The 16,844-nt window shown below is 47.7% G+C and overlaps 1 protein-coding gene across 9 annotated transcripts in view; it reads right to left on the bottom strand.

The window, feature by feature from the left end:
- The window catches only part of DEPDC5 (DEP domain containing 5, GATOR1 subcomplex subunit), a 122,003-nt gene that overhangs the window by 1,610 nt on the left and 103,549 nt on the right, over positions 1-16,844 (bottom strand). For 8 of the 9 annotated variants that reach the window (XM_073886868.1, XM_025858126.2, XM_025858128.2 and 5 more), the window contains 5 exons: positions 16,385-16,493; positions 14,908-15,132; positions 9,548-9,717; positions 4,747-4,918; positions 2,132-2,192 (listed from right to left, as the gene is read on the bottom strand). In XM_073886868.1, coding sequence (XP_073742969.1) covers positions 2,132-2,192; positions 4,747-4,918; positions 9,548-9,717; positions 14,908-15,132; positions 16,385-16,493 — 737 coding nt within the window. Of the gene's footprint in view, positions 1-2,131; positions 2,193-4,746; positions 4,919-9,547; positions 9,718-13,930; positions 14,065-14,907; positions 15,133-16,384; positions 16,494-16,844 lie in introns of those variants that run through there. The other variant, XR_012376442.1, reaches the window with a different exon arrangement.

The raw sequence follows: 16,844 nt of genomic DNA, 5'->3' as shown, positions 1-16,844 counted from the left end.
CGATTCTGCTTCTCATCTATGGTTTGTTCTATTCCGGGTTTTTCTATTTCCATCATATACATTTATTACAGCTCTACCTGCTAAGTGCTGAAAAGGACGTGTTAACAGATGTGGCTCCCGCCCCGAGTCTGAAAGGTTTATGTAATGAAGGCAGTGATGTCGGCAGAACTAAAGGAGGTAAAACACCTGTCTCCTTGTGTTGCGTCCTCCGTATAAGCCGCCAGCTTCACACTGGCTTTCAATAATTATTTATCAGAGAACACATGAAGTCAAGGCAAGTTACATGGATCAGTTAACGTGCACAGCAAGCCCCATCATCTATAGGCTGATTCTACCATGTGTAGGAATGGCTCTGGATTTTGCCTTCTTTCCCCTTTACTTTTCAACCAAGGCTGTTTATTTACTCAGCATGGATCAGCCTGACCAGATTCTTGCCTCATTTCTTCCTTAGGTCATCAGGGAAGACCTTTAATTTTAAAATGGCAATTGAACCCCACGGTGCTTGGCCCCCCTCACTGTCTACTTGGGGAGCACTCGAGCCAGGACTACAGCGAGGGTGGGGGTGGGGGGCACCCATCCCACCAGGTAAATGTGAAGGAGGAGCTGGGGAGCCACAGCAGGGGGACCCAGGGAGGCTGGACCAGTTTCTTCTTCTTCTTTTTTTAAAAGATTTTATTTATTGGACTAGTTTCTCTTTCAGAGATGAACCTTATGGGTGGGCTAACGTTTCATTTCAGAGCCACATTCCACCTGGAGTTCCATTCTGTGCAAAAGCTACTCTGGGCAAGGCACTTTGCTGGGTGCTGTAAAGGGAAACAAAAATGAGAAAAATGCATACCCTTGCCCTCCAGGGGTCCCTAGATTAGGGTAAAAGATGGACAGAGTGTGTTGGGAAAAAGGGAAGGAGGGACCTGGGAATCTGTGGTGGAGCAAGGCTAACAGGTGTACAAGGGGGTGGGGGGTTAGAGGAGAATGTGTGTGGGGGGAGATATAGGTGAGTTTGGTGGGTCTAGGTGGGGAAGAGAGCGCAGGTTTAGGTGCAGGGACATGCAGCAGAGTCCACGCAGTGATTCATGGGGATGGGACAGAAGACATGAAGAAATCGAAAGGCCACATCCCGTGTAACATCTAGCCAGCAAAATCCAATCACCACCCAATGATATCCAAGGGAAGCGTCAGACCTGCTTATAACTCATTAGTTGGCTGGGGTCTTCCTAATGATACCCCCTGCCTACCCAGGGCTTCCTAGGTGCCAGGAACTCCAGAGAACCCTCCCAACAACCCAGTGAGTGGTGAGAAAACAAAGGTGAAGCAGTTCCAGAACTTGCTCATGGTTCCTCAGCCGCATGCTGGTGGAAGCTGAGGTAAGCCAGGCCTGTCTGCTTCCCAGATCGGCGCCCTTTGCCACCAACCCACTGCACTCCCCACCTTCTGCCCCCAGTTGGCACCCCCTCCTACTGGAAGGAAGAAGCCAGACTGTGGTGGGCCGGAGGCGGGAGCGGGATGCGATGTGGGGTGGTTAACAGCTGAATACACTTGAATGAGGAGATGGCAGGACACTGCAGACGGTGCCACAAGAGGATTATGGAAGTGGGAACGGAGGACTTGCTTCTGCCATTATTAACATGAAGCAGCAAATGAACACTGCGTGGTGTGTTCTAGAGACAAAGCTGGACTGGCCTGAGGGGTAGGCAGCTAAGCCCAGGGGAGACCCTCCCTGGCATATATTCTAGTGCCTGTAAGTACGTACGGACTTACCGATTGCTTTTTAACCCCCATTATCTTCTCAGCATGTGTCAAGGGGCTTTTGAAGCGTTTAGTTTTTCATCTCATGTCATCTCCTGGACAGCTTGGCTAAAGGTCTAGTTGGAGATTAAGGAGGGAGCTCTGTGCTTTCCTCTCAACTGGAAGAAGGTAATGTGGTCTGGAAACAACAGCTACAGGGACTGGAGGGCTAATGCCTATCTTTGAAACCAAGGCGAAGGGTCCTGCGGGGTATCGGCAGCGAGTCACTCTTTGGCGAACTAGATCCGCTTCCCCAGAAATGAAATAAACTGGGTTTGGTTTGGTGACTGATGCTCACGACAGTCACCGACACCCTCCCATGATGCCCTCTTGCTAAGGGACAAACCTGTGTGCAATGGCTTCCTGGAAAAGGTGCATTCGATCCCAGTATGTTTCCGGTTCGAAGCCTGAAAAGAGAAAAAATAAATGCCAGGGTGTGATCCCAAGGTTTGTAAATCTCCCTGGGTCTGGCCTTCTGTACCCTTCGCTTTTCTGGGCCATTCTTCCCCTTGAGCTTAAGTGCGGCTTTCCACACTACCTGCTTTTGAGAGACCAGCCGCCGTCCCAAGGAACAAAGGTGCGTTCTCACCACCCCTTCCCTGAAGCTCTATCAGAGTCTAGAAAGGCACTGAATTGGAGCCCTCAGCAACCAGTGTGAGCTACCAGAACTCGAGGTAAGACTCATTCTAATGACTTCCTATGCCAAAAGTGGAAAGGAACATGATATTAAAATACAAACAAAAAGATAAGCTTTAAATGCATGTTATCTGCTTCTAAGGAGAAAAGAAGAAAAAATTTATTACCCAGCCTCCATTTCCCTACAAGGAAAGAAAACAGTACAAGCTCCATTTTAGGGGGGTGGACATTGAAGCAAATAAATATAAACAGTATTTTTGGAAAAGTGATGGGCTGGGGAGGGCAGGGGAGCAGACGAGTGCCTCCCCCCATCGCCCACATCATGGCTCCAGCCTCGCTCCTTCTGCGGCGCTGGTGTGAGGACCCACAGCTGACAAGGAGGTGGAGGGCTGAGGCAGGCTGTCGCTCGGCAACAGGCAACCGGCCAGCGCTGCTCTTGGGGACTGAGATGCTGAGGGCTGGAGGAGCAAGTGCACAAGACATCCTGAAGAACAGGGGCTCTCTACTCTCTCTACACTTGGCATTTTCTATCTAGAACACGTTTGAGGGCTCTCGGCAACCAAAGAGCCAACAAGAAAAAAGACTTTGGCTTTAGTAGGTAAAAACACACACAGCAGATCCCTTGTCAGATTTTTAAGCTTTTGAATCCACTGTCATCGGAAGGGGAGGTAACAGGAAGAGAAGCAGCACAGGACCAAGAAAATTGATTTTTAGAGTCAAGCCCTTATTCCTTTTAAACTAGGACTCCTTTCTTCAGCTGTAACCATGGCAACCAACAGAGGCTGCTGGTCTTGAAGCCCGGGTTACACCAGGCAGGGAAAACCAGCAGCTCATATAAAAATGTCCTCCAATGCCAGCCCTGCCAGCAATCCTGTGCGGTGACAGTGAAGGTGGAAAACCCCCAGAAGAGTCTGGCTGCTGTGGGGGAAGTGTCTCCCGAGCATATTAAAAACAGCAGTGTGAGTCGGTTGCCTGGCTGGAAATCATCAGATACAAATATAATCATGTGGCACTGCAGGACTGCAGTGGTCTTCCGTCAGCCACCGTGAGGTTAAATGAGAAGAACGAGAAGGGGTGTGTGTGTGAAGAGCACTTTGTCAGTTCTTTGGGGCATGGGATCTATGGCCTCTGGTGGCTCTGTGGGGCCTGCCTCGAACCCCAACCATCACAGAAAACACTGTGTCTATATAAAAATGTCTTCTGAGACATAAACAAAGAATATACAGATGGGCCTCTGGAGCACAAGCTGTTTGTACCACCGGGGCAGCCTGTCACAGGAGAAGTACGGGAAGGCTTAGTGTGGCCTCTCTGACCTAGCGAGACCTCTCACCCCCTGGGCTGCTTCTCTTCTACCCACCATGACACAGACTTACACGGGCACAGGAAGAAACCATCTCCCTCACACCAAAAGTTCTTCCTTTCACATTTATAAATTCTGTATCTGAGAAACGAAAGGGCTGCTGACGTATCGGCAGCAATTCTAAATTTTCGGCTGTAAAAAGGTCATTTGAAAAGGTCATTTGTGAGCTCACCGAGAGCTCTGTAGGAGCTATTTATATGTTCATCGAAATGAGCAATTAATTGGTGGTAGAAAGTTCTGTGCTGTGTGAAGACTTGTCTTTCAATCTGTCCTACACCTGCCCTCAGAGATCTGCTGGGCCAGGGTGGAGCAGCAGGGCAGCCCTGCCCACTGTCTGCTCCCCAGACAGACAACCCTGTCCCAGGGAAAGGGCTGTGATCAGGGTCCTGCTGTCTTCCTCTGAGCCCCCTCCTGCTCTGTCTTCCTTGAGATGCAGGACTCGAGCCACACGCGCGTTCCAGGTGCTTACACGCTACAGCTTTGCACAACAGGACGCTGTAACCTGGTTGTAGTCAATGCCTCCCTTTTTTTTGCCTGTTGGCATGAAACAGCAGATTCAAGCCTCCCATAAGGTTCAAATTCCCAACCCCAAAGCCAGTTAGGCTGGAGCACGGAAAGGACAGTGCGGGGAGAATACCAGTGCCGCTCGTGATTTACAGTGTATCACACCCTCTCCCACCCACCATCTGCTCCAGGCCTCCCGAGGGTCTTCCCAAGTTGGCAAGGCAGCATGAAACTTTATGTGCTCTCATTTGAGGAATAAGGAATTTAGGACGGTAAGTGACTTGTCCAGGGTTACCTGGCCACTAAGTGAAGAACCAGCATGAAACCCAGATCTTTTTGGCCCCCTTGTCCAAAGGCTCCCTCTGTGCACTAGCCTGCCTGGATTTGATGCCCAGAGAGTTGGCCCTGGGGGAGGGGTCTTACTCCTGGAGACAGAACGTCCAGAGGGGAGTGTCTCTTACTATCAAACAGGTGCTCACTGCCCTCCTTGAGCAGGCAGCTGGTGTTGAGTGGGATGAAGAGCTGGGCTCGGAGCGGATCGCCATACAGGTAACTGGGCAGCGCAAAGGGACCCTCCAGAACGGGGACCAACAAAAAGCCGCAGGAAGTGGCTTTGCGATGCCAACCTTGGACCTGGTGGAAAGCACAGAAACAGTGTCACCTCCGAGTGAACTCAGACAAGAGAAAGTACTTCCCCAGGAGCGAAGCGGCCACCGTGGCGGCTTACGTATTGATTGGCGTGTTCACTTATTCGTGTTCACTGGCTCCAAACGGGTTCTGGGCCGACAAACCCGTGAAGAACCGTGAGTTCAGCACACAGCTCCTCCTCCCAGCCCGAGCTGCTGCAACTCCATGGTTTCTTCTGGAAGGAAGCAACTGGAGAGAGCTATTTCGTGCCTCCTAAAGAGCCTTCTCATTCTATAGGATGTTGGTGGAAGGTCACAGGATATAAGTTAAGTCCTTCTAAATTTGTCTTTCATCAAAAATTTACGAAGCCCAAAGTATCAAATAGGAAAACAATCTACTCAGGCTGGCTGGAAGGGACGTGATGCAGGGTGCAAGATGACAGTGGGGGCCTCTGGCCAAAAGCGATAAGCCCTGACCTGGCAGAATGAGAGCCTCTCCCCAGCAAACTCCCAAAAGCTGTCTGTCCGAAGACTCCGAACGAAAGTTAACCGGGGCAGCAAAACAAACCTCCCCAGCAGTACCATTTCCTTAGGGAACAGTGGCGATTTTTCTACGTCTTAAGATACTTTTTGAACCAGAAAACTACGTATATTAAAAAAACAAAACTGATGCATGTGGCTCTGGCATACAGATGAGATTTGTGTCAAATGTTATTTCAAGGGACGCCTGGGTGGCTCAGTTGGTTAAGCATCTGCCTTTGGCTCAGGTCATGTCCCAGGGTCCTGGGATTAAGTCCCAAGTCGGGCTTCCTGCTCGGCGGAGAGTATGATTCTCCCTCTGCCCCTCCCCTGCTCGTGCTCCCTCTCTCTCTCTCAAATAAATAAAATCTTAAAATATATATTTATATATATACATATATTAGTTTGAGCCACAACATGACTTAAACCAATATGATTACGTTAAAAATTGAGGGGGACCGCTCTTAGCTTTTTTTTCCCAGAAACACTCATAACAACAATACATCAACAATAAAAACCAAGATCTCTGTTTGACCAAAATAATTTTTCTTTCTTTCTTTTTTCTTAAAGATTTTATTTTTAAGTAATCTCTATACCCAACACAGGGCCCAAACGCACAACCTCGAGATCTAGAGTCGCGTGCTCTACCGACTGAGCCAGCCATGTGGCCCTGCCCAAAATAATTTCTAAGGCTCTTTTTATTTTATGTAAATTTTAAAATGTCATATTTTAATATAATAAATATTACATATTATAAAATTACATAATCAAATGTGATTTATCACAAATTTGGACACTACCTTAAAATAATAATTAATCTACATTAGAGATTTCTAAAAACTTAACAAAATACCATTGACCCTTGAACACAGGAGTTAGGGGCACCAACACCTTATGCAGTCAAAAATCTGAGTATACTTTTGACTCCCCCAAAACTTAACTACTAATAGCTTACTGTTGACCAGAAGCCTCACCAAGAAGATACACAGCTAATTAACACATATTTGTATGTTATGAGTATTATGTACTGTAGGTTTACAATAAAGTAAGCTAGAGAAAAGAAAACGTTATTAAGAAAATCATAAGGAAGAAAAAATACATTTACAGTACTGTATTTATATATATTTTAAAAATCCATGTATAAGCGGACCCATGCAGTTCAAACCCGTGTTGTTCAAGGGTCAAAACTGTAATGATAAAGGGATTAGCAGCTTTCATGGGTTTTACATGAATTGGTGTGAAAAGTGTACTTTGAAAAGACACTTGCTATATTCCCCCCAGGGAGATAAATACTCTTTTTCCTGCCAAACTGTGACTATATGTGTGCATCTATGAATGTTATGGTTGTGTTGTTTGAGATAGGATTATCTGGTAGGTAGGGCTTCCAAGGAGAAGGCTTAGTCTACTGGGTCAGAGGGTTAGTTCTGGCTGGAGGGAGTGGTTATCCCAGTGTTGACTGGCTGGGGCAGAGCCAGTGTCCTCTGTAAGCTGAGCTGGACAGGCGGCTGGGTGTCTTGTCTTTTTTTTTTTTAAGTAGGCTCCATGCCCAGCGTGGACCACAATGCAGGGCTTGAACTCAACAACTGTGAGAACGAGATCTGAGTCAAGATCAAGAGTCAGACGCATAACCCAATGAGCCACCCAGGTGTCCTGCTGGGCATCATTTTGATCTGGACCTTGAGAACGCTCCAGTGTTCCAGGGTAGGGGTCCACAGGGGTGCTAATGCCATGCAGAGGCAGACTGGGGCTGGGCAGACGGAAACGCAGACAAATCTCTTCCCCGGGATATCATGCCTTGTGTGACAAAATTAGGCCTCTGAGCCCTGGATAGAAAAACGATACACTGCCAGCAGATGCTGTGCTCACTCTTTTTGGTCATCTCCTAGCTTTCTGTAAAGTCTTTCTGAACCTTCTGGCTGCTCTCAGCAAGGCGATGGGATGCTTGCACCAGTGTGGGAGGAGAGCAGGACTCTGTTAAAGCCACAGAAAAACATTCTTCTAGGTCGAAGGGGAGAGTGTATCAAAGGAGTGGCAGACTGCAAAGATGGTTCAAGATGGCACCTGGAAGATCTTGACAGCCTGGCTAAGGAGGGCTTGTTCTACAGACACTGGACCAGGGATGGGGGTGGCCGGGCTGGCTTCTCAGTGCGAGCACCAAGTGACCTGATTAGACAGACTGGCCCGGCGGACTAGGAGGACGACAGACAGGTAGAAGACCAATTGAAAGACGGCTCCTCAGCTTTGGCACTCGTGACATCTGGGCTGGTTAATTCTTTGTCATAGAGGCTGTCCTATGTGATGCGTTCTAGGATGATGCACAGCATCCCTGGTATCCACCCCGCTAGATGCCAGTGGCACTCTTCCACCATTTGTGCCAAGTAAAAATGTTTCCAGATATTATCAAATGCCCCCCTGCCTACGGGGGCAAAATCACACACTCCTCCCACCCCTGTTGAGAGCTAGAGTTAAAGGCAGTGATGTTCACGGACGGGGGATTAGTTAAGTAAACAAGGATACAAACAAATAGCAGAATATTCTGTAGCCCTTAAAAACAACGAAGCAAAACAAAAACAAAAACACGACAATGAGGCAGACTTATTTATACTGATACTGAGGATATATAAGTAATAGGACAAAACACACTGCAAATACAGTTGACCCTTGAACAACACAGGTTTGAAATGCACAAGTCCACTTACATGTGGGTTGTTTTTTTTGTTGTTTTTTTAATAAACAGAGTACTGTAAATGCATTGTCTCTTCCTTATTATTTCCTTAGTGACATTTTCTTCTTTCTAGCTTACTTTATTGTAAGAATACAGTATATAATAAAAAGCATACAAAATACGTGTTAATCGACTGTTTATGTAATCTTTAAGGCTTCAGGTTAACAATAGGCTATTCGTAGTTAAGTTTTTGGGAAGTCAAAAGCTTTAGTTGGATTTCTCACTGCACAGAGAGTCGGCATCCCTAACCCCCCCCATTGTACAAGTGTCAATGTCAGTATTCCAAGCTACCATATCTGTTAAAAAGAAAAAAGGTAACAAAGCTTTGTATGTGCACATACTATCTCTGGAAGTACATTCAACAAAGTGGTAGGGTGGCTGCTTTTATTTAATAATTAAAAAATGTTTTTTAAGATTTTATTTTATTTATTTTTATTTTATTTTTTTTTTCTAAGATTTTATTTATTTGTCAAAGAGAGACACAGCGAGAGGGGGTACACAGCAGGGGGATTGGGAGAGGGAGAAGCAGGCCTCCCGCCGGGCAGGGAGCCCGATGCGGGGCTCGATCCCAGGACTCCGGGATCATGACCTGAGCTGAAGGCAGATGCTTTAACGACTGAGCCACCCAGGCGCCCCAAGATTTTATTTTTAAGTAACCTCTACACCCAACATGGGGCTCAAATCCACAGCCCTGAGATTAAGAGTTGCATGTGCTCTACTGACTGAGCCAGCCAGGTGCCCCAGGGGGCCGCCTGTATTTTTTTCTTCAAATTTTTATTTAAATTCTAGTTAGTTAACATATAGTGTAATATTGGTTTCCAAAGGAGAATTTAGTGATTCACCACTTACATAACACCCAGTGCTCAACACAAGTGCCCTCCTTAATACCCATCACCCAGTTAGCCCAACCCCCACCCACATCCGGGTGGTTGCTTTTAGATGGAAGTCCCCAGGAACAGGGTAAGGGTGGGAGAGGGACTTACTTTTACTCTGGACCAGGGATTCTCAATTGGGGGCAATACTCCTCCTCCCTGGGGACATTTTTGGTTGTCACAAGGCAGTTGTGCTCCTGGCATTTAGGGTAGAGGTCACAGATGTTGCCCAACATCCTACAATGTACAGGACAGCCCCCCACAATGGAGAATTATCTGTCCCTAGATGTCAAGAGTGCCAAGGCTGAGAAACCCTAATCCAGCTCCTTGTCGACTGTTTGAATTTTTTACTGTGTTTAAATTTTTTTACAAGGCTATTCCAAAGAGTCCAGGTGAAAGGTAATGGGAGGCTGAACTAAAGGGAAAAAAAAAGGGACATGAATCTCTACCAAGCACCCGCTGTGCCCCTTGGCAAGGTGAGCCAAGGCTCTGACCACGACACAAGGGAGGAGGCTCTCACCATCTCGAAGAGGACCGCGGCGGTCACGGCCATCCAGTGGAGCTTGATCTCAAAGGCCGCATTCAGGGAGAAGTTGCCATGATAGTAACAGCTGCACCACTCCAGCCGGTCTGTGCGGTTGTTCACGTCCACATCCAGGGTCACGGTCCTCTGCTCTGGGACAGTGGCCGCTGCATCAGCACATTGGAAGGGCCCCAGGAAAGAGAGGGAGAAGGAGTGGGATGAGGTGCAAGAACAAACAACCAGGCATCCAGATATAAAACTGCAGTCACCTATTAGAAAATCACAGAAACTTCCTGAAAATCACCTAGTCCAGAGGTCAGCCAACTTTTCCTAGAAAGGGCCCAGTAATATGTTGGGTTTTACAGGCTATGTGGTCTCTGTTTCAGCCACTCAACCCTGCCATCACAGTGCGCTCGCTAGCAGCCGGAGGTCTGTAAATGAATAGGCCGGGCGGTGTTCTAGTAAAACTTTACTTACAAAGCCAGAAGGATTTTCAGGGCGTAAAACTATTCTGTGTGATACTAGCATGGCGGATACACGCCATTACCCATGTGTCAGAACCCAAAATGTACAACACCAAGAGTGAACTCGGCTGTAAACCAGGGACCCGGGATGATGCCTTGTTAATAATGTAGGTTCACTGATGGTAACAAATGCCCCACTCAGGTGCAGGGAGTGGATAGTGGGGGAGGTTGTGCAGGTGCTCAGGCAGGGAGTATATGAAAACCCTGTGTACCTTCTACTCAATTTTGCTATGAACCTAAAAGTGCTCTAAAAACAGAGTTTATTATAAAAGAAACAAACAGATGGTATACGGTCCAGATTTGGCTGGTTAAGCCATAGTTTGCCTCGCCCTAATTGGAACCAACTCCTTCATTTACAGATGAGGAAACAGCTGCCCATGGAGGAGAAATGCCTTGACCAAGATCAGAGTCGGAACCTCAGCCAGGCTGAACCCCAGATCTTCCCCCTCCAGTGACCCACAAAGGGACACCATTGGACAGACAGCCCAGACCACAGTGAGGAGGAAGTCTTGCTTTTCTGGTTTCAACCCAGGAAAACAATAGTTCTAGAATCTTTTCTCAAGAAATGAAACCTCACAATGAAGCTCAACACCCTGTTCCATCAACTGTGTTGCTCAGATTCCAGGTTGGTATCAAACTAGTTCATCTTACCTGGAACTCCTGCTCAGAAATCCTATTCAACCCAAGATAGGGATGTTTTAAGGATGGGTCAAGGGTCGTTGACAATTCCCGACCAGACTAAAGGCCTGAAAGAGGCTCAGAAGTAACGGAAAGATCAGGGCTCTGCTCTACCTGACTGGGCAGTGCCAGACGTAGGGTTTCTACAAACTATTATCAGCTCCTCATCTCCCGGCCCCCATGAATCCAAAGGTATCTCTTTATCTGAAGCCATCAGCTTAGTTCTGGGTTTTGCAGGTAGAAGCCCTGAGTGGCTTTTATCACTGACAAGGATAAAACGGCCCTTGAGTCAGCGATTTTAATGAACCTCTGTTGGGAGAGGTAGTGGAGCCACAGCTAGGACGCCGATGGCCCCCGGGCAGACTGATATTCAGCTGCTGGATATATAGCTCATTACGCTCTCAAAACCAGAGTGTGCAAAATGGGAAACGTTCTTCCTCTGGAGTTAGAAGATCTACGCTCTGCCATTTAGCCAGGTGCCCCTGAGGGCACTGCTTCAGCTCTCCTGGTTTAGTTCCTCATTTGCAAGCTGAGATGGTGCCCACCCAGCTGCTTCCAGGAGGGGTGAGGATCAAGGAAAACATGGCTGCCAGGAGGTTGCAGACTCACCCCTCTTGCCTTCTCCTTTAGCCACCCCACTTGCAACTCTCCTGTTATTCCTTCCTCCCCCATTTAAGCTACAAGCTCACCAATGCTCCATCTGAGGCCTGTCCATGACTCTCATGGACACAGCTCAGCTGCCTGGGACACTTCAGGCTAAAGAATATGGTGGCTCCGATGCTAAAAGTCTCATGAGAACTAGTTTCTGTCCCTGCCTTGTGTTCCTGATTCATGGCCCAACCACAGTAGCCTTTTACTTAATAGCCCCAGTCAAAGGAAGAAAGCTTTGCTTTCTGGTCTTGGACAGTGTATTCCTCCCCAGGGTGGCAGGGAAAGCCCGGGTCACAAAACAAAGGGCACTCAATAAACACCAGCAGTGACCTCGCCCATCTCTTCTCTCCCATCTGGCGTATTCAGTTCAGAACAGGCCGGTCTGAGGAAGCCCAAGGAAGTGTCCTGTTCAGCCAAGTGCTTACAGGCTCAAGAGACCACTGGCTTTCACTACTTTCGGGGTGAGATTTAACAGAATGGACACAGCCAGCAGGCTACCGATGTTGACAAATATGTGAGCCCCAGCTGAGCTGCAGCTTTTGGTGGCGAGTTCTCTGAATCACTCCTTAGCCACTTAAGAACAGACTTACTCACGCTGGGACAGGGAGATAAAGTGAATCCCAGTAAATAGGAGCAAACCCAGAGGAGGAGCCGGCTGAGGGTCCTTCACCCGGGTCACAGCGAGGGTGCTAACAATGACCTGGGGAGGGGATCAGTGCCACTGGAGGAGAAGAGACTGCAGTCTCAGGTAGGGCCCCAGAGATCAACACACAACCAGAGCTGCCGAGCAACGGGCAGAGTAGTCGCAGGAGTGAGTGCCCTGTTGGGGGGAGCTTTCAAAAAGCAGCTGGCTCCCCACTTATGAGGAGTGGGGATGGAAACTGCTCACGCGTCAGGGTCTGGACCGAGGGGCTTGGCAGCCTCTTCTGATCTGAGATCCAGTGGGGTGATCAAGAAAATGAGCCTGCTTCTCCCTCTCCCTCTGCCTGCCACTCCGCCTGCTTATACTCTCTGTCAAATAAATAAAATCTTAAAAAAAAAAAAAAAAAGGCTGAGGGGCACCTGGGTGGCTCAGTCGTTAAGTGCCTGTCTTTGGCTCAGGTCATGATCCCGGGGTCCTGGGATCGAGCCCCGCATCAGGCTCCCTGCTCCGCGGGAAGCCTGCTTCTCCCTCTCCCACTCCCCCTGCTTGTGTTCCCTCTCTCGCTGTGTCTCTCTCTGTCAAATAAATAAAATCTTTAAAATAAAATAAAATAGAAATAAATTAGATAAAAAAAAAAGGCTAAGAAGTCAAAGGTGTGTGAGTGGGCTTAAGGGATGCGGTGCTGCTTCTCCCTGGATCTCAGATGCCCCTGCAGCTTCACAGCTCAGTGACACAGGATGACATGAGTGAAGAAGTAGGAGTCACCACAGGCCAGGGCAGACAGGATGGTGTGGCACCCGTCAGGAATATTAAAACAGCTTTCTGCTGAGAAAAACAGATGTCCAATTGAGAATCTGAAATGTTTAAAAAGGAACACGTCGAAACAAACAGAAAGGGGAGCAGGTCATAAATGATACACAGGCCTTCTTTCCCCTATAAATCATGTCTGAGGCAAAAAAAAAAAAAAAAAAAACCAACACCGGGGACAGTCCAATTCAAAGACAACTAACTCCTCTTTCTCACTTCAGTAAATGACACAGCAAAAGTCTACATTCTAACCTGAAAAAAAAAAAAAGGCTGGGAAGAAGTAGCTCATATCCTAATACAGAGGTCTGAGGGATGCTGCTGGACAGAATGAGCAGTGATAATGCTGTGCCGGGTTTAAAAGGATAAGAAACCCACTTCCTGTGCGAGGGGTGATGGGAAAAGAAGCGGAGGAGTGAAATTCTACTACAATCATGGGAGCCACTGGAAAGCTAATAAAAGGATAGCTTCAAGAAAACATGCAGACATGTGAGATTCTGTCCGGTTTCAGAATCAATGCCGACACCCTAACACCATGTGCAAACTCCAGGGGAAAGACATCTGCTTAATAAACTACCTGCTAAAGACATAAATCCTCTCTTCTCCCTTACTCTCCCTCTGTTTTGAACAGATGACTTATTTTTCCATATGCTGCTCCTCTTTAAGTGCAATTTTTCTGATGTGTCTAAGAACCAGAGCTAAACTCAAACGATTTGAATCTCACCTCGAGCTTAGGACTCTGGCGGACAAGAGAGGGTTCTGCCAGCCTGCTGAAGGAGGAGACTTTGGAAATGAGGATGTTCACGCAGAAACTGTCAAGATAGCCTCCAGAACCAGGATGATGACGCAAAGGGGACAGTTCCTAGGTGTTTTCCAGAAGCAGTAACTCTAACCCAGGAGTAAGTGGGGACATTGGGCAACGTCAGGAGATATTTTGTCACACTGGGTGGTGGTGGTGGGGTGTGTTTGTGCTACTCGTAACTAGCAGGTACGGAGTAGGTGGCCTCTTTGTTTCCAAAAGACTTCAAGGAGGGACAGAGTTAGAAATGCAATACAAGGAAGAGGGTAAGTCGTGACTACCTGGGGGAAAGAGGAGCCACTCTCTTCAGTTTTGTCTTCTCCATGCCCCCCTCAGTTCTCACACACAGTGCTGGGCATGCTGGGGTGAGGTTCAAAGCCACATCTGGATCCAAGTGAATCTGAGGATCTGGAAACTGTGATGACTATTAACATTTCCATTCTACCAGCTACGTAAGAATTCCAATGAGCTGGGCATTTCCAGGCAAACTAAGTAGAAGGTGGAATTTCTTTGGACTTTGGTCTATGTTACATTTCCTTCCTTCCTTCTAGAGGGCTTTTAGGATCTCTCCAACCTGCCATTGAGTGGAATCTCATGACACTTTACCTAGAGCATGCATTGCCTAAAGACATTTACAGCCCAACCCATCAGTCCAGTCCTTGAGAGCAGAGGTCCAATTTCTTACCAGAGGTCACCATCATTTAATAAGTGGGTGGGTACCCCTATCTTGGAGCTGCAGGAACCGAGGAAAGGAGGGAAGACTCCTAGTTTACATCCCTTAATGTGGTGAGCACATTTGGGGAGGAAGGGCAGAGAGAAGATTCACGCTCAGCCTCAGTGTTTGGAATGGACAACCTCTGAGATTCCTTCCTCTTCCGACATCCTAGGACACTAAGGTCCCAGGAAGGCTTCTGGCAGGTACTAAACCAGCAGTGAGCACCAGTTCACAACCCCTGTAGTATGGGTGCTTCTTGGGAAAAGTGGCCCCATTGTCTATTCTCTCCTATTTGGCAGGTTTAGCACTGTGCCCTGATTTGAGAGCTCTTGGACACTTGTTTATTGGTTGGGACAATAATGAGCTTGACCCACTCAGTCAGTGGGAGCTCTAACAGGAGCCCACCGTGCGGACAGAGTACCAGTATAAAAGGCCCAGTGACTCTAATCCTGGTCCACGTGGTGCTGTCCCCTTGGCTGACTGACCCTCTCCCTCAGCCACCCACCAGCGCATCCCCAGGCCCCAACTGGGCCGAGCATCTACCTAAAAGCGCAGCTGCCTGGCTCCGCCCTCCAAAGCTGCGGCTGAAGGAGCTGTGCCTGCTTGCATAGGAGGCTGGCCGGCTGGGCAGCCAGGGCAAGAGGAAAGCAGGAATCTCGGAGTGCAAGAGCTCTTCAGCCACAAAGGCCACCTCAAACCACTTGCGCTGGAAGCTGGCAAAGTCCTCCACGGCCGTCGTGTGCCAGGTGGTGGGCTGCTGCATGGCCACTAGGAAAAGCAAAGGGGACAGAAAGTGTCCTCAACACAAATGCTTATTTTCTTGCTGATGCAAGGCTGAACCTTGAAAACACGATGCCAAGTGAAAGAAGCCATACACAACAGGCCACTTAAATGAAATATCCAGAATAGGCCAATCCTTAGAGACAGAAGGCAGATCGGTGGTGGTCAGGGGCAGGAGGGAGGAGTTTGACAGTGACTGTTAATGGGCACAGGGGTTCCTACCAGGGTGATGAAAATGATCTGGACCCTAGACAGAGGTGGTGGTGTTTGCACAACACCAGGAACGTACGGAATGCCAGTTAAGTGTTCACGTCTGAATGGTTCGTTTTATATTGCGTGAACTTATTAAAAAATCTTTTTTTTCAGTTTCATACCTCTAATTTCAGAGCAGGTAACAGTAACCAGGTTTTTTGGTTTTTTTCTCCTTGACGGTAAATAACTATTAGTCCAAGTGAGAATTCAAGGGGAGAGGCGGCAATGGACACACTAGTCGCTACCAGGAAAAAACCCGCACAGCTCCACTTCCGACACGTTCTTGGATAAAAGAGCATAGTGAGGGGGCACTCGCTGCTTCATCTCATGTATGATTCCCGAAACCCAGAGGCTGAGAAGCCGTTTGTCTGCAGGATGGGAGTCACTTCCAGCCAAGGTCCCTGTGGGCTCTGGGTGGACTGGAGCCGTGGCTCTGAATCCTGGGCGTCTCCAGCACCGTGTGAGCCAGCTCTGACCTTGCTGGAATGGGTCCCCTCTTGGGAATTATGTTTTCTCATTGAAAGAAAAAAAAAAAAGGTAAAATGTATCTTAGAAAACTTGCTAGGACTTGAGTCTTTCTAGGGTAAGAAATGGGAGTCTAGCAAGTAAAAAGTGCTGTAAGTTATAGATAAGAGCCTATCTATACTTAGAACCACCTGCACTGGATGGGGGCGGGGGCGGGGGCTCTATAATTAAAATTAGTAACCAAAAAATGGCCCATGGGAATTTCCTCGAACCAGATCCCTTGGCCTCTTGTAGGTTTATCTTCCATCCACACTGTTCTGACCAAGAACATACCATAGCTTTAAGAAATACTCGTCACTCCGGTTCTGCTTAAACTAAGTACAAAGGCTCAGGAAGTCGACAGATCTGTCTACTTAGAATACAAAGTCACACAAGGAACTCAAGAAGCACCATCATTTGAAAAAGCAAGCCACCAGGAAAAACACTTGCTCCTGTGGGCAACAACATTCGCCTCATCTCTGACCTCGGTCAGGTTCTTTGTCCATGACTATCTTGTAGAAATAGAAGCCGTAGATGAAGGTCCGCCAGACTTCACCAGATGCGTGTGTGATGAGCTGTTCTTCCAGCATTTTCTAAAAGGAGAGACATTGAAACTCTGAAATTCCTGTGGAGGGACATCTTAGAGGTGCAGCCCTCAGTTCCCCGGAGTCAAGGAAGTGACCTGAACATTGAGGAGACCCTACTCTTCACCCCCCATCAGCCATGATGATTGCTCTTTGATAAATGCTGCTCCTGATGTAAATTATATTACACAATGCAAATGCATATTAGAGTATCATCAATTATTTCAAACATACAGGGAAGTATAAAGACAATCCATGTATACCACCACGCAACTTCAACAAACAATATTGTGCTATACTGACTTCAGATCTTTTAATTCAAAGACAAAACAAAATATTCTGTGGACTCTCCCGTGTCCC

This window comes from Callorhinus ursinus, unplaced genomic scaffold, assembly GCF_003265705.2.
Source record: "Callorhinus ursinus isolate GAN/ISIS: 27379988/994484 unplaced genomic scaffold, GSC_fseal_2.0 scaffold72, whole genome shotgun sequence".
Lineage (NCBI taxonomy): Eukaryota > Metazoa > Chordata > Mammalia > Carnivora > Otariidae > Callorhinus > Callorhinus ursinus.
Note: the sequence above shows the minus strand (reverse complement) of the source record. Positions and strands in the feature narration are given on the sequence as shown.